Raw genomic sequence first — 17,424 nt, 5'->3', positions numbered from 1 at the left:
CCACAGCCGAAACGTTGTGTTTCTTTTCTTCTCTTTACAGCATGGGATTGTTCCTTTGCGACCTACTTGAACTATCTTTTTTTTTTTTTGTATTGGTGCTTGCAAGAGGTCCGGCAGTTTCCCCTGAAATATAGGCAAAATCTGCTTCTTTTTTCCGCTTTATTTCATATAAATGAACAGCGCTGAGCTATGCATCAGAACGAAAAGTGTCAGGCGCGCTATCTACAGTTTTTAGCTCCAAATCAAGAGCAATAGGCATGTTCTTACACAAAGAGTTGTGGGAGTGTGGACACCAGCTACCCAGCCACGCTGTCGAAGCCCTTATCCTCCCTTCTTTAAAGAAACATCTAGACGAGCTCCAGTAGAGTTCGATTAGCTACTATTAACAAAAAATAGCTAGACAGATTAAACAGCCGCCTTTTATATGCCTTAATTATCTTAATTATTGCAGGCGATAGTGCATGACCGCCGTGGAACGCACGCGTCCACTAACAACATCTTCCAGCAGCAGCCTTAGTTTTTCCCGGGAGCTCTCCCATCCAGGTACTGACCAGGCTCACAGCTAAGACCTCCTGCTTAGTTTCAGTGGGTTCGTTGCCAGGTGTGAGTTGCAGGGTTCCTGGCATGAGCTCGACCATGAAGGAAATAAAACATACTAGGGTACTGTGAGTTACAATAATATAATATATAATTGCAATACTGATTCTTTTTTTAAGAATTTAGTGTCAGTTAAATAAAAGTAAAGTTTATCATTAAATAACGGAACTGCATTGTCAGGAGTTCTCAACTTGACAGTTATATTTTTTATTGCAAAGCACAGCTCGATGAGCGGAAATGACGTTGAAGAACAGGAAAATCAACAGTGTGCAGAAATGGCGGCGCCCAGGAGCAACGTGGAAGAGATTCGCGATCGTGTGATTCTGGGCGAGTTTGGGGTCCGAAATGTGAGTGCTTGTTTCTAGGTGGTGGAGAGATGCTGGTTCCTCATAGGCTATGAGATAGTACAAATAAAAACGTATTATTATTGTCGTAAGAAAGTTTGTTGTGTCATGTGTACAATTCTATGCCGACGACAGTTAAGTAACCGCTTTTCCAGATACGCACACTGTTTATGAGGCAGACTCGTTTACAATTTCTCTCTTACAATGTAAAGCGTGTTGTAAAATACATAACTTGTTTTGGGATAAGGGGTAATTAAATGTCTTTTCTTCAAAGGTTCATACGACAGACTTCCCTGGTAATTATCCCGGGTACGATGACACCTGGAACCGGAAAAAATTTGAAGAGGTAAAGATAAAACTCGGCTGTAATCTTTGCTGTCAGTAGCTGTTGCTCATGGAAGAGGTTCCCTGCGCTTTTGTTTATCATGTGTTTCAAGCAACGCGAGTATTTTTATTTTACAGAAGTTTAGAATCGACGTGATTCGAATGGATGAAAATACGCTGGAGTTCGACATGGTGGGCATTGACGCTGCTATCGCTAATGCATTCCGTCGAATCTTACTAGCAGAGGTAAATATCGCCCGAAAATAACAGGCTCTCAATTAAAAAAAAATAAAATAAAATGTGTACTATTATAATTTTTCCTATTCTACGTATATCTTTTTAGCTGGTAAATTCTACTTAAGTCTATTTTCTTTTTGAATTGTGTGGACCAATGACTGTTGAATATTCCTTAGCTTGTATGATGTACTTACAGGAAAATAAAAAGTAATATTAAAATAAAACCTTAAGGTGACCGTAGCTGCAAATTTAAATGCACACTTCATGGTGGCTCAAGATAGTTTCGTGAAAACCTGTTTCAGGCTGTGGGTGTTGTTGCAGAGTGCTTATTTTCAGTTATCTGAAAAAACCTGACCCATTGCTTGGAATAGCCCAGGCTTAATTCTGTAATTAAGACTGACACCTGAAGAAGGCTCCACGGCCGAAACGTTGTGTTCTCTTTCTTCTTTTTTTCAGCATGGAATAAACCTATTACTTAATTCTGTAATGCTGTCTTTGCTAAGGTTCCCACGATGGCTATAGAGAAAGTGTTTGTGTACAACAACACATCCATTGTCCAGGATGAGATTCTGGCACATCGACTGGGACTGATCCCCATCAAAGCAGACCCTCGTCTTTTTGAGTACCGGAATGCAGGTGAGCAGAATCATCGTTGGCCTCTGTAGTGGAAGTTACAGCCGTCTCTCAGTACAAGCTGCATTTTATCCTGAGAGAAATGATGTGGAAACTGTTTTCATATGTTTGCACAGGGGATGAAGAAGGCACAGATATTGACACAATTCAACTGCAACTAAAGATCAAGTGCACCAGAAATCCAAGAGCTAGCAAAGATTCCTCTGATCCCAGTGAACTCTACATTAACCACATGGGTATGTTTTGTTATTTACATCTGGACTCTTGAGTCAAGAGCATGGAGTAGCTGGAAAGAAGAGATAACTGCAACATGCCCTTAACTGAGGAAGGAAGCATTGGTTAGCAGCTCCTAATGTGCTATAACTAACAAAAGCAGTTTACTGTACATGCAGTCTTTCCAATTGGAGACTGTTAAAAATATCAAGATTGATTAGTGGTTCACAGCCTTGTCATTTTTTCAGCTGAAATATTGATTCCTTTAGCTAATAGATCCTTTGAATTGAACTTGCTTAATTTGTTTTATGCTAACCCTGCACTCAGTTTTTTGTTTTGAAAATACCCTCCAGCAGAAGTGTTATCATCATGAAATCTAACAACCCTTATTTCAGTCTAAACCGCTCTTAAAAGGTGACTAATGATGTCCAGATACACTGTACCATACACCCTCATCAGTCCTTGTTCTGCAGAAATCTAAGTTCTTAGGTCCCAGGCACTCGAATGAGGAGAGTCCAGAAATTGATATAGGAATGTTGCTAATTACAGTAGCCATACAGTTCTCTCAGAGCTGAAAACATTCTTAAGAAAAAGGCCTACCAAGCAAGCAGAGATCTATTGGCTTAAGTCATTAAGACCTCCATTAGAATGGAAAGACTAAGAGACCAGATTCTCTCTGAAATATGGACTTAGAACTCCTGACATGGATAACGTATTATGCAGAACGTGTGACTCGTTAAGAAGTGTTTCCTTCTCTATTTTTCCAGGGGCCTTAAGAACATATAAGTTTAGAATCATCACAGTTGACCCCAGACCATGCAAAAGAAGCAGCTTTAAATCAACATCGCCATTTCATACATGTAAGGAGATTTGTGTGTTTGAGTTCTGTTTCTCTGCTTTGTCCCAGTTTACTCGAGGGACATTAAGTGGACTCCTCTCGGGAACCAGGCAGACCTGTTTGCGGAGGCGGGTATCAGCCCTGTTCATGGAGACATCCTGATTGCACAGCTGCGGCCCGGCCAGGAGCTGGACATCGTCATGCATTGTGTGAAGGGTGTAGGTAAGGACACCGGCCTCTTGAGAGTAACCTGATGGGAGGGCAGTTCCCAGCACCAGGTGCTCTTTCGTACTGAGCTGTGATTAGACAGACTGCAGTGCCTCAGAGGCCTTCGAGCAAAGGTGATGGACTGCAAAAGCTATCAATGAGATTGTACGCCACACAGTTTTAGTGAGACAATGAGTATTAGACACATTTATCACAAGACAGTTGACAACTGTATATTATTGATGTAGCAAGACTGAAACCCCTTGCTTTTTGCATTATTTTTTAAACAAATCCTTGAGTGGTTATTCTTGTAGCACTGTGTAACGAGACCTGACGGACTCATTAGAGTTTTGGACGGTTTACAAGTCTTCAATTCGGAACGTCCTTTACCAAAGAAGCTGAACTCATCTTATCCTGCGCAGGCCACGTTGGCGATTGTTGAAGCCTGGATTGAACAGCTCAGTGATCTCCTTCTCTTCCTCCTCAGGAAAAGACCATGCTAAGTTCTCCCCAGTGGCCACAGCCAGCTACCGCCTGCTGCCGGAGATCACTCTGCTGCAGCCCGTGGAGGGGGAGCTGGCGGAGAAGCTGAAGCGCTGCTTCTCTCCAGGCGTGATCGAGATTGAGAGTGATGGCGGTAGGTCAAGCCCAGGGAGGGAGGGCTGTTTTCCATCACTTCGTGTCTTAGCAGCAGTTAGGGTAGCTGAGCGCTTTGCAGAACAGTGTTCGAGACAAACTGCCAGTTGATCAGGAAGGGATGGGCCCATTACCTGCTCTGCAGTCACGATGAATAGTGAGACATGAAACAAAGGACACAAGTGGAAACTATGTGGAAGCGTATTGAAGACCAAGACAAGCAGGCACTTCTTTACACAGAGGTTTGTGGGAGTATGGAACAAGCTACCCACCCATGGAGTTGAAACTTATAACCCTGTGTCCCTTAATGAAACAGCTGCATGAAACCCTTGGATCGAAAAGGCTAGGAGGGCAGACTGGGCTCCTCTCGTTTGTCACCTGTCTTAATGATGTGAACTCAAGTGACTAAGTGATCCATCTAAATAGTTTGGGTATTAACTTGGGTGAATCGCAGGGACACCAGCTTTATTTTTATCCTTAAGTGAACGTTAAAAAATAAAAGTGAGCATGTCTGAGTATCCTGAATGTCCCATTTGTGCTTGTGTTGGTCCCATGCAGGGAAGAAGTTTGCAAAGGTAGCGAACAGCCGGCTGGACACCTGCAGCAGGGAGGTGTTCCGTCACGATGACCTGAAGAACATCGTGAAGCTGGGTCGAGTGCGAAACCACTTCATCTGTACGTCCTCGCCGCTTCCTTCCTGCGGGATTCAACACTTATGTCTTAAGATAAGATCCCTACATTGGCCATATACAATTTCTCGCATTAGGAATTTGTCTTTTAGCATATCCTAGCTTGCTCTCCATGAGACACTCAGGCACACAGATGGGGAGAGAGAAGCTCGGGGTCAGAGCGCAGGGTCAGCCATTGTACAGCGCCCCCTGGTGCAGTGGGGTTAAGGGCCTTCCTCAGGAGCCCAACGGAGTAGGATTCCTCTGTGGGATTTGAACTGGCAACCTTCCAGCCACAGGTGCAGATCCTGAGCCACAGAGCCACCACTCCGCCCACGGGCATGTCAGGTCATTCAGTCCAGAACCAAATACCTTCACCTCATCTAAATATGATTATGGTTAAGTGTCATTGTTAGACACTGCTTATTGGGAGATAACATTTTGCACATGTTTTTCTTTCAACTTAGTGACTTCTTATCTCACTTTTTCTTTTACTCTGAAAAGTGCCAGTTGAATACATCCGGTGTTAATTGTACATAATGCAATTAATCTGCAGGAGTGGTCTAATATGTGCATGAATTAAACATCAAGTTCTTGATTTTTAAAGTGATCCTTCACCGGCTGAATTTGGTATTTTCTTGCCCAGCTTCTTGTGCATGTTCTAAAGCACTTAGAAACCACTTTCCTCCTGACTATGAGGTATATTCATGATTATAGTACATGGCACCAGGGGCACCTCTTTCAAACCTTGAGTGGCATTGCAGAGCAGAATGATGCCACGGCCAAAATGAATAGAACAAAGCTGACTAAGGTCAGTCTGGGGATGCATTTTTAAATTGTTCCCATGCATAATTATAAAATCTGCTTGGGTGCACAAGTACGTACAGTTTCCATAAGAACTTCACATTGTAAAGGAGGGGGGCTTCGTCCGGGATCAAACTGCACTCCCTGGTGGCATTGAACTGCCTGAGCCCCCCTTTCCCTGTAAAGGGCCGGGAGTGACGGTGAAAAGAGGCTCGTACGGGGTGTCCTGCTCTGCCACTCTGACCGCTGTGGGGTCTGACCTCTCCTCTCGCCTCCTGTGGAGTTTCGGTGGAGTCCTGCTCTGCCACTCTGACCGCTGTGGGGTCTGACCTCTCCTCTCGCCTCCTGTGCAGTTTCGGTGGAGTCCTGCTCTGTGACTCTGGCCGCTGTGGGGTCTGACCTCTCCTCTCGCCTCCTGTGCAGTTTCGGTGGAGTCCTGCTCTGTGACTCTGGCCGCTGTGGGGTCTGACCTCTCCTCTCGCCTCCTGTGCAGTTTCGGTGGAGTCGACGGGGATCCTGTCCCACGTCATCCTGGTGAGCGAAGCCATCAAGGTCCTCATGGCCAAGTGTGACAAGTTCCTCTCCGAGCTGGATTCGGCCGAGGTGGACTGATGGGCGGAGACGGGCTTGATGGAGACCCGGAGCGCGGCTCGTTTGAGGCAGCCCGGCTGGGACCTGCTGGAGCGTGAAGGGCATGGTCTTGAAACGGGCCTCCCAGTAGCCTGTTGCAGGGAGTCAGTCCACCTCATTAATCAATACGGTGCAGCCGAAGCTGTAAATACCACCACTCCTGAAGCTCGGAAGGGGGCTGAGGGGGTGGAGAGTTATCTACATATTTCTGTTAATTAATGCTCAAAAACCACGGTGATTCTAAATTATTTATTGACGTACTCCAGAAGTGTGTGCCACAAACCAGGCTCATCATCAGAGTGATGCAGGTTCTCCAGTTCAGATTTGCAGTCTGTGTTTTTTTTTTTTTTTAGTGGGTCACGCATTTGCTCCATCAAGTGTGAAGACTGCTGGGGCGTTATTCCACAATGTGCACCAAGTGTCATGTACATTCATATTTTGTGTTGTATTAAAAGATGGACTGAAAAGCTCTGGGTATTTTCATCTCTAAATCATGTTTCCTTCATCTGTCTTATAGAGTTCAGAGCACATGAGAGCACTGTACTTATTGTCTTGCAGTGATTAAAAATGTTTAATGATTTCTTTATAATAACCTGGTCTGATTATTCAAAGCACAGATAAATGTACAACGTATCCTCATTTTAAACTGTTAGTATCTTTCAAAACCGGTAAATGCAGCTTTTTAAAATGAAATTAAAGACAGCTAAAGAAAGTTGAGTCTGAAAAGATTTCCTTTCCTCCCAGGAACGGAGTGTCTAGCTTTTTAGCAATTTAACTGGCTACTATAGAAAACTAAAATTCATTTTTAATTAGTGAAATGTATGTTATTGAAATACAAGAACATCCTGTTAACAGTCTTTGAAAACAAAATGAAATCGAAATTTTATCAAGTAGCATCATAAAAAGGTAAAATAAGTTACACAAAGTGCCAGGAATAAAGATGGCTTCCTCACCATTTCTATTGAGTATGATAGCATAGGAAAGCACTTCCTCCATTAGTTTGCCCATCCTGCACGTCACTTCCTTGATTCCTCAGTAGACGAAGATGGCGGCCGTGGAAGACAGAGTGGATGGAGGTGTCGGAGCGCTGGAATCCGGGTCAGTTTCCCCAAGACTGTCGACTCCTCCGCCGGACCAGCCTCATCAGAACAACCCGCTGCTGGGTCTTCCCATTGTGGCGATTGAGACCATCCTTAATTTCCTGTCTTACGACGAAATCAGCCTGCTTCGCCTGGTGAGACGGAACAAAAAAACTCGGATCGTCAGTGGGGACAGTGTTGGCTGTTTTGTTTTTGTAACGTTTTCAGGTTTTCGTAGATAACAAAAACATGCATTTGATTATGACATAAAAGTTTAGCGCGTATAAAAAATCCCGCTGGTAGCAGCAAGGCCCAGCGGTTGACGGAACTCGGACTAAACGAGTTTTTTGGAGCCCAGCTACTTTTAAATTAGCTGAAAATAAGTAACGTGTCCCTACCGTTGTTCTGTTGAAGCGAATGTGGCAGGAAATACAACTCCCCCTCAGTGTTTTTGAAATATTAAACTGCTTTATTATGAAGAGCTATGAGCTTTAGTCAAAATCTACCTTTTAATATAGTCCTACCTCGTCGGGGGGTGTTTTTTTTGCTTATGCCGTGAAAATGCAAACGCTTTTCTGAAGAATCCCGACCTGGTCTAGTCTGACACTGTCAATTTATGGTGAAGATTTAATTAATTTGCGTTATATTTGTGCGAGATAATATTAGAAATATCGGTAATACTCTGAGAGCATCTCTTATCATCACATTTCTAGATGAATAAATTCTATAAACATATCTAAAGGTGCATGGATGTCATGCCGTATATTTAATCTTACATTCCATCTTAAATGGAATCTTAGAAAAAGCCTTCCAGCCTTTCAGAGTGATGAGAGGTAGCTGTTTTGGCTGTTACATGAAGCAACCTGAGAGATTTTCGCCTTGCCCTATATGGATTGATGTATTCAAAGCTGAGCCAAAGGGAATGGCGGTTTCTGTAAGTAGTAGTCAGGTTTCTGATATTGAAATGTCCTTGCTAAGAATCAGTCTTGGTCTTCCAAGGTAATCCGAAATTGCACATGTCTTTTCAGCAGATGGCTTAAGCACACTGATCTCTCTGGACCAGCTGTCCTTACCCTCAGCTCCCGGTCACACCCTGAAACTGCTTAGACCCTCACCCAGTCTCCCCCCTGCATACAGCTCCAGGGTCACTGGGGCAGGGAGCTATCTGATCTGACAGAGAATAGGCAGGATGAGAGAATGAAACATTTAGGACCAATGTGTCAAAACGGTACAGCCTTTTAAGCCAAAAAAGGTTGAAAGAAAAGTCAGGGTTGAGGGGTCAGAGTTCATGATTCATCATCTTACTTGGATTGTTGTAGCCCTATATTGAAGTTACAAGAAGAATGGTTAAAAACTAGGGGGAGGCCTTTTGGCCTATCTACCCTATTGGGTAGTTCATCCAATGAATATCTTATTCATCCAAGGATGTCATCCAGCTCTTTCCTGAAGGAAACCAGGATATGGCTTCCAGAATCTGGGCTGGGTAACTTGTGCCATATGTACCCTTTGCATAAAGTTCCTCCTAATCTCAGGCTTACTCGTATCTTTGGTATCCACCTGTGTGCTCTGGTTCGTGTTTCCTTCATGTCCACTTCTTTGACTTGGTCAGCGCCTTTGAGGATCTTCAGTACTTGTACAGTCTTCGCTGTTGAGACTAAAAAGGTTTGGTTCTTTCAGCCTGGCAATGAAGCATTCCCCTTCTCTGCATTGTTATCCTATCCTATGGAGTCCAGATCGTATTTAACTTCCTTTTGCTTCTCAGCCTTTCTTGTGTTGTCTAATGGCCGTCTGGTTTTCTTGTGTTGTCTTAGGTTTGCAAGCGGATGGACATGATCTGCCAGCGCATGCTTAACCAGGGCTTCCTCAAAGTGGAACGATACCACAGTTTGTGCCAGAAACAGGTGAAAGCCCAGCTGCCCAGGTGTGTGCCGGTATCTCTGTCTACAGTCTGCGCCACAATTCAACTGTATCTTTAAATTGAAATTTAAACCTATTGCATTTTGGAGCACATTTTTAAACGAGGAAGGGTCTTTTAAGTACACTATGCTTTCACAATATAATATATATAGACTACAAAACTCAAATATATAGTCAAGTGGTATTTAGTTTTTGGAGATTGTTAAATTTTGCATAAAGATGCTTTTGTGTGAAAATCTGTGATGTATATTTCAGGTTGGTTTTGGTTTGTTGTAACGTTTCCAGAATTCCCAGTGTAATCTCAGATGAGGGTGAATAAGCGCTTCTGTGTCAGTAGTTCAGTCTTCATTGCCTGTAACCAGCGGAGTGGAAGTGGATCGTTGTTTACTAGTGAAATGCACACCCTCGGTGCGGAATACATAAATATTTGATGAGGGAGTGACATTTCCAGAGTAGAATTGCAAATAATTGAATGAGACTAACCCAATTATGTCAGCACTGGCTAAGTACTTTAATGTGATTTGCAGAAGTGTTCTAAATATTTTGTGACTTGTATACTGTAATAGCAGTGAAAATATTATGAGCTTCATCCTTTTTTAAATATATTTCTTTGAGCACAGCTTGGGCTGCATGATTCTGAACTAGATCATGCAGAGATTTTTACATAGCTGCGCCAAGAGAGGAAGGGGTTCTGAAATAGTGTGGGTAGCGTTTTTGCTACGGAATTTTCCATTACTGCAGGGATGTGTATCAGATGAAGGCAGGGATGTTGTTGTATTTTGTTGTTGGATGGTTTATTTGCCTGTGGCAGCTGATGGATCTTTAGATGGCCTGAAGCCTTACTAGACCTAAATCAGAAGATGGTGTTGCAGAAATCCCCCTTCTCTTCCATGAACATGTATCTTGTTTAACCGCAGTGTTTTCCATCAGTGAATTGAACAGGTTTCCTTGCTGGAATAAATAAGAGCCTTTTGAAGATAAAATATTAAATATGTTCTGTTGGGGCGACAAAGAAAAACCTAATGTGTGCTGTTGAGCTTGCATCAGGTGTCATTTTACACATCATGGGCCACACGGCCCCATCTTGGAGACCCGGTGCCAATTAGAAGGGAGGTATGTCCCCCCCACTCAGCTGTAACTACCCGAGAGGCCACAAGGGGGCGCTGAGAGCCAAGAGGCAATCCCTCTTGCAAGGTTCAGTCAATTGTGTGCGGCCACATGGGAAATCCCAGTGGCTGTATTTTCTCCCAGGTGTTGATGGTTTCTCTCTTGCCTCTGGCTGAGCTGAGGCCCAGTGTTCAGTAGAAAGACATACAATTCTGTGGTTTCCAGGCGGGAGTCGGAACGGAGGAACCACTCGCTGGCTCGCCACGCGGACATCCTCGCTGCTGTGGAAACCCGCCTCTCCTTGCTCAACATGACCTTCATGAAGTACGTCGACTCCAACCTCTGCTGCTTTATCCCTGGAAAGGTAAGACACTTCCCGCTCTGTGCGCATGGCAGAGCAGGGGCCAGGCAGCGCACCCCTCCACGGTGTAGTCTTGCCCTGCACCTTGTGCCTGCTGGTTTAGGCTCCGGAGCCCTCCAGGCTCACATTAATTCTCACCTCTGCGTTTTTGCTCATACTTCTGTTTAGTGCTAAAATTGTGTTGTGGTACAAGTCTACTGTCAATTACAAAGTTATACTTGTCAGCGTAATGTGACCTGTATAACAAAGATAAAAACGGATTGCAAACCTCCTTCAATTAGATCTTCACCCACTTCAGGACCTGCCCACCAGATGGCGCTGTAGTGAAGTATTGGCAAGGACAGCCGAAGGATGATTAAGAGGCGGTGCAATACGCCCAGGGATGTTTTTTTCCTCGTGTGCGGAGACCGGCAGCCGGAATGGTTTGGCCTCTGCTCCGCTCTCTGACCCGTGGCCGTGCTTTGCCGTGTCGGCAGGTGATCGACGAGATCTACCGCGTGCTGCGCTACGTGAACTCCACGCGGGCCCCGCAGCGGGCGCACGAGGTGCTGCAGGAGCTGCGGGACATCTCCTCCATGGCCATGGAGTACTTCGACGAGAAAATCGTCCCCATCCTCAAGAAGAAGCTCCCCGGAGCAGATCTCTCGGGCCGCCTCATCGGCTCCACCCCAGGTACCGTCCTCGGCTTGGAAGCCCGGCCCGGCCCGGCCCAGTCAAAGACAGTGTCCCACGCCTCAGGGCAGTCACAGCGCGGAGCAGCGGAAGGGGGCTCAGTGTGTCGCTGGTCAAAGACCAGGCAGGGTGTTGCTTAAGCTTGTTGCAGAAGTGGGTTAAATAATAATAATAATAATAATAATAAACTTTAATTTATATAGCGCCTTTAAAGGTGGCCTCTCAAAGTGTTTTACAGAATGTAAAGATAAAACAATTACAATATACAGAGGAGAATGAGGATGGTGGTACTAAGAAAAGCAGAGGGGTGAAGAATGGAACAGTAAAGTAAAGGCTTTGCTAAAGAAGAAGGTTTTGAGTCTGGAATGAGTTTAGAGAAGGCGACTCTCTGATATCCTTGGGCAGAGAGTTCCAGAGCTTGGGGGCATAACAGGAGAAGACCCTGTCACCCACAGAGTGTAGACGAGCTTGGGGGACAGTAAGGAGAGCAGAATTTGAAGAGCGATGGTTGTGAGGTGGGGAGTAGGGTGCTAATAGTTCAGACAGGTACTGAGGTGCCAAGCCATGCAGAGCCTTATAGGTGAGCATGAGGATTTTAAAGTCACCACGGAATTTGACAGGAAGCCAGTGCAAGGACTCCAGGATAGGAGTAATGTGATCACTTGCACTAGACCTGGTCAGGATTCTGGCTGCTGAATTTTGGACATACTGCAGTTTGTTCAGAGTAGATTTAGATACCCCAGCGAGTAGAGCATTACAGTAGTCAATTTGAGAGAACAAAAATGTGTTGATCAGCTTTTCAGACACAGTTAGTGATTGCATAGGGCATAGTCAAGCGATATTTCTGAATAACTTGTGAGGCATTTGCATGAATAATTACCACTGACCAGAAGTCTTGCACTTGCTTTTCCTGCCGGATCTGTTTCCTGAGAGCAATCCATGAGCCTTTCCTCCCTGGCTCTGCCCTCACGTCCTGTCTCCCCCTCCCCCTCTAGTCGCAGGCCCCTCCACCTCCCTGACCACCATGTCCCTCCTGGCCAAGAACACGCCGTCGCGCTCGGAGATGACCAAGGTGCAGCAGCAGGTGAAGGTGAACGGGGCGGCCATGACGGCGCTGCGGCGGGAGATCTCGGAGGTGCGCGCCAAGCAGCTGGAGCAGCAGAAGCAGCTGCAGGACCAGGAGCAGAAGCTGCTGGAGCAGACGCAGGTGATCGGGGAGCAGAACGCCCGGCTGGCCGAGCTGGAGCACAAGCTCCGCGAACTGATGGAGAGCGCCGTGGGGGGCGGGGGCGGCCGGGCGGCGGTGCCGGGGGGCGCCGAGATACCCTGCAAGCGAGCCAGGAAGGCGCCGGACTCCCCTCGCCAGTCCAAGCGTCTCCGCAGCAAAAAATAAAAGGGAGCTCGTGCTTTTTTTTTTTTGTCGTCCCCCCTGTTTTTTTTTCTTTTCCGTTGTCGTCTGTAGAGTGGGTGAGGGGCGTGGGAGGGGGCTTCTCTGTTTTCCGCCAGCTGGTTGCCCTCTCCTCTTTGGCCACCCCGTCCGTCCCTCTGGCACGCTCATGGGATTTGCCCCCGCGCCTGGGGATTGGGATGCTGCCGACTGCTAGGGTATCGTATTCATTTTAAACCAGCGCCCAGACCACCGCCTAGTCCTGACACAGCAGAGAGGAGACGGGGAAGTAGCGATGTCTAGATGTAGCCATTGACGGCGAATGACTTCAGAAATATATCCAGCCAAAGAGAGTCATTCTGCTTGCCTGAACAAGCCGCGTAAAATCGCTTTACTGGTGGTTGGAGAAATCGGAGAGCTCTCTCATAAAAGTGTGGAACTGTGGGGGTTTGCCAGTCACCATGTGGCTGCAGATGTAGGGAATTATTTAAATTTTTAGCATATTTATTCTTCCACCTCCAGGCATGAACTTGGTCTCCAGTTATCAGATTTTTTTTTTAGATTTGATCGATTCATTCCAGGGAACTCCTTGCAGTTAGTGTTCTGAAGCCAGCAGGGTCCTATATGTGATTGACAATACCGTAGCAGACGTCCAGGAGTAGACATTAAAGAAATTTATTTTGAGATTTTCCAGTAACGCACAAACCAGGCTGTTAAAAAGCTGAAGGTCTTGAAATGAATTTACATCAATTCATTTTAATCAAGATTTATATAGTCAAGAATAGTATTTAAGTACAAGATAATGTCAAATCTACCTTGGCCTCTGTCGCTACTGTAGGTTTGTTCATTCTTAAGCAGAAAGTGAAACCACAGCATTTTTCAGAGAGACATTTTCTGCTTGAACCCACACCTCACCCTGAACATAACAGGACTGTCACCCTGGTAACAGAGATTCATCCTGCTATGTGTGTGTATATGTAAATATACAGTGTAGATCTCTTAACATCTAAGTTAACATTTTTCGCAATGTTTTTTTAGCCGTTTTTTATATTAATTCCGAAGACCCCTGCTGTGAAAGTTATTCACAGCAACACACGCGAGAGCGTGCTCGCGGCTCTGGCAGCTGCGAGCCGAGCGCCATCGACACATCGAGCAGACGCTGAAAACAGATTTTGTGGTGCATAAATTAAGGGGGTAAAGTTTTTCTCCTCCTTGTGTAACCAAGGCCTGTTCACAATTCTAAAAAAAGAAAAGTAAGGCAGGTGTTGTTTCTGATGTTAATTAGCAGACCTGCGGAGAGCTGTGCTGAATATTTTCGTTTTCCCCGTGTTTTCAGACAGGTCCCTGTGATTTCATTCGGTGTTGATTTTTGTCTGTAGATGAGAACTGCTTTGAGCCCCACTCATTCGGCACAAGGTGTTTCTTCGTCTTTCGGAAAGGCCTCCGTCTGGCGTCCGGCTCAGCACGGAGAAATGAGACCTGGAGCATGCTGAGCCCGGGTTGTGCTGTGGATGTCTCCACTCTGGAGGTGTATTCCTTTTCCCTTTTTTATGCCAGTCAGTGGCCTCGCCATCCCAGAGCAGCACTCGTGGTGGCTGGTGTTGGTTGCGCCCAGGCATTGGGTCAGTCTGGGACTTGGCCTCTGTCTTGCCCAGCTGGTTGGAGGAGTGCCGTTTTTATCGGCCGTGTGCCCATACACTCCTGCCCTTTGCCCCGCTCGGTGCATTTCCACGTCCTGCTGATGAGCAGGCTGGGACAGGCTGGTGACACCGTGCTTTATCTCTTGCAGTGAATTAGTCAGAAGAACTATCTTCTATTTAAACTCCTCGCTTGTCTGCCACATAAGGATATTGCCTCCGTTCTGCGTGCTCAACGGCCACCTACTATCCCAGCTCTGCTATGGAAGCAGGTTTGAAGCAGTGGCAGGGTGGCAGCTCTGGCAGGGTGGGTGCCATAGGTGTGGTCAGCTACTCAAAGCATAACTGCTTGATCATCGTTTTTCCCACAAAGAGTGACTTCCCACCGATGCCAATCCTGACAGGTTTGGAACGAATTAAGTCATTTCATCCATTTACCCTTTTTTTATAGTATGTAAATGAATACATTTTATGGAATGCCAACGCACGGTTTTAGTTTTCTCTGCCATTTCTTGGATATCACTGCCTTCCTGACATCTCAGTAGGTTACAATAGTGTGACTGTATTGAAATCAATTATCCTGGAGTTTGCGAGTAAGAGATCCTGACATGAAAGTGTCCAGATCCACTCTATTTCTCCCTGATGGCAGTCATGCTATTATACATCTGGACTTGGGAATACGTTTGCTGCTGTTTGTCATCGCAGTACTGCAAGGTGTTTGATTGTAAAGCTCATTTCATGGGTTTGGAGCTTGGAAATGATCGGCTTGTCATTTTACAGAGACTTTGGTCGTTGAACCACACCAGATTTGTGTTCTACTGTGAGACTGTTCTGTGGCTGGAGAAATGGCACATTTCTATTTCTGACGTATTGTCGGTTATGACTATTTCTGTCTGGCCAGCACAAAAGAAATGGAAAGAATGTTATTTAGGACTTTTAGGTGGTTCGTCAAGACTGTTACCAATTCATCAGATCCTGCTTTAGCCTGAAAATATAATTGATATTTTACAGATATATCAGAACACATTGTCGGGAAGCGATGTGCACAGTACAGTCAAGTCTGAAGAACCAGCTTCAGCACTGTCTGCTAACAAGAATGTTCACACTCCCTTTTTTAATCTTGTCAGCATAGCTTCAGTGAGGTGCTGATTTCTATAGTGCCTAAAGCACTGTCCCTATGTGCAATGCTAGTAGTTCATTTTGACTCGTTTTATTATTTCGTTCAAGAGATGCCGTTCATGACTTGTGATTTTTCAAGCAAGGCTGCAAATTGCATGAAATATAATAACCTTAAAGAAATGTAGATTTGCCAAATTATTATTTTTTAATATAAGGACCATATAATTCCAGTTCTCATGTTCAGTTTTTATGAGGAGGAAGGGGATAAAATCATGTTTTTCTTTCCTCTCCCTAACTCTTCCTTTCGTAGGGATGAGCACATTGATTCAGGTCGTGGTTCAGGAAGCAGTGCTTTGCATTGCCATGCAGGTAATCTTCTAAAATCCCTTGGTTTGAAATTTGCGTTAGCCAGGGTGGATCACTGCTTGCCAAAAGAGACTCCTGACTTTAAAGGTTGGAAGAAAACATCCACTTAATATGTGTAAAGTGATGTGGTTTCTACCCTTCAGGCTGTGAGATATTTTAATGGGAGTAACCACTGACACTAACTGTAAGTGGAGAGAATAAACACACACGCATAGATGCACACTGATACGGAGTGTGGCTGAACACGGGACTATTAGAGCTTGTGGCTTAATATAAGAGACTGCGTCTCATGTTTAGAAATGACTGTACTGTAATCTTTATGTATTCAAAGTTTAGATTGTGAATTATTTCATGTATGTAAGAAGAAGAATCTTGTAAATGACCTGTTTTTGGTTAACCAATGGTTTGTTGCACACATTATTGTTAAATAAATCATTATATTAAAAGAGGCTAATGTTACAGTATTTTTAAATGTCTCTTGGATATTCTTTCATCCTGCTTACCTGTCTGGCCTCCTGTCGTTTTGATCTTCGTTTTCGGTTTTCATCTGCTTATACCGTTGCACCAAAATTTCAGTACAGAAGTAAAAGCCAGCATCTTGTTTTCTGTTTTAAATATTGTAACTGAAGGGATAAATACTGTGCCCTGATCCTGAGCTGTTTCTGTTACAGATTACCGATTCTTGCTATATAGCTCCTGCACATTCACAAAAGTCTCCAAAGACCTAATTGAAGTAGGTGAGCTCTGTACCACTCACTCCCAGATAACTTATCTGCTATATTCCCATTTTGTTCAGATTACTGAGAGCTTGGACATAACTACTTGGGAATATTGGAAGGACTTTTTACTTGTGCCGTTTTAGAGCAGCGGTAGAAAAAATAAGCACAGTTTTTTCATATTTTTAGGCTTTGCTGACACATTCTTGCAGGTGCTCCTTTTTTCCAGTTTATACAGGGTTACCTGGTAGTTGGTTGTGTCCAAAAACAGTGCTGCTCCTTTTCCATGACTATGATGCACTGAGCTAAGTGAAACCTATGTATGCTGCTAAGTTAATTATTGCAATTTATTTATTTAAAGGTATCATTTTGCATTTTTTAATTGGGCTAGCTGGTAGCCAGTACTGTACATAAGAATATTTTTAAAGTACTAACAGTTGGAGGTCTAATGACATAGAACCATACATCTATAATTCCTTTTTCAAATGAGGTAGACAGAAGATGTTGTCCAAAAGACTTTTACAGATTTTTATAGACTGGGTTTATTAGATGATGCAACTTGTACTCTGAGCATCAGTGTACAATTAAGAATCAGTGACTGAAGGCAATCATTATTACCTAGATCACTGCAATGTATTAAGACTACTTAAAGTGACTTCTGCAAAGATTAAATAGAAAGAACCTAAAGTTATAATTGCATTTGGCACTGTGAGCTTATTTCTGTAGAAAAGTTGAATTTGAATTATTTAGTGGGTGGTTCAGAGTTAGCTGGTGATAAAATTGGTTTCTTAGAGGAGAGCATTGCTTTCTCACAGAACTTAATTACATGCAAAAAGGTTACGTAAACAGCAGCTTTAAAACTGGTTTGTATATTTAAAGCTCCGCACAGATGTCCACCCTGCAGGCTGCTCGTTTTAACCACAACTCAGCGA

The 17,424-nt window shown here is 44.4% G+C and overlaps 2 protein-coding genes across 5 annotated transcripts; both read left to right on the top strand.

Annotated features, from left to right (window-relative positions):
* Positions 1–8: 8 nt before the first annotated feature.
* polr1c (RNA polymerase I and III subunit C) lies at positions 9–6,843 on the top strand. Of its 3 annotated transcripts, none has more exons than XM_006638670.3 (10): positions 9–543; positions 821–944; positions 1,216–1,287; positions 1,404–1,511; positions 2,006–2,138; positions 2,252–2,371; positions 3,256–3,408; positions 3,881–4,030; positions 4,588–4,704; positions 5,995–6,843. In XM_006638670.3, exons 2-10 carry the CDS (start codon positions 825–827, stop codon positions 6,111–6,113), a joined length of 1,092 nt encoding a protein of 363 aa, XP_006638733.2. In that variant the 5' UTR covers positions 9–543; positions 821–824; the 3' UTR covers positions 6,114–6,843. The 3 variants fall into 3 exon arrangements, with proteins under 3 accessions (XP_006638733.2, XP_015218422.1, XP_069036153.1); XM_015362936.2 differs by having other exon boundaries at positions 816–944; XM_069180052.1 differs by lacking the exons at positions 9–543; positions 5,995–6,843 and adding an exon at positions 5,785–5,988.
* A 274-nt stretch (positions 6,844–7,117) lies between these two features.
* Positions 7,118–16,240, top strand: fbxo28 (F-box protein 28). 2 transcript variants are annotated; one of them, XM_006638669.3, is made up of 5 exons: positions 7,118–7,365; positions 9,022–9,131; positions 10,460–10,598; positions 11,072–11,267; positions 12,263–16,240. In XM_006638669.3, exons 1-5 carry the CDS (start codon positions 7,177–7,179, stop codon positions 12,658–12,660), a joined length of 1,032 nt encoding a protein of 343 aa, XP_006638732.1. In that variant the 5' UTR covers positions 7,118–7,176; the 3' UTR covers positions 12,661–16,240. The 2 variants fall into 2 exon arrangements, with proteins under 2 accessions (XP_006638732.1, XP_069036154.1); XM_069180053.1 differs by having other exon boundaries at positions 7,127–7,229.
* Positions 16,241–17,424: the final 1,184 nt, after the last annotated feature.

This window comes from Lepisosteus oculatus, chromosome 17, assembly GCF_040954835.1.
Source record: "Lepisosteus oculatus isolate fLepOcu1 chromosome 17, fLepOcu1.hap2, whole genome shotgun sequence".
Classification (NCBI taxonomy): domain Eukaryota; kingdom Metazoa; phylum Chordata; class Actinopteri; order Semionotiformes; family Lepisosteidae; genus Lepisosteus; species Lepisosteus oculatus.
Note: the sequence above shows the minus strand (reverse complement) of the source record. Positions and strands in the feature narration are given on the sequence as shown.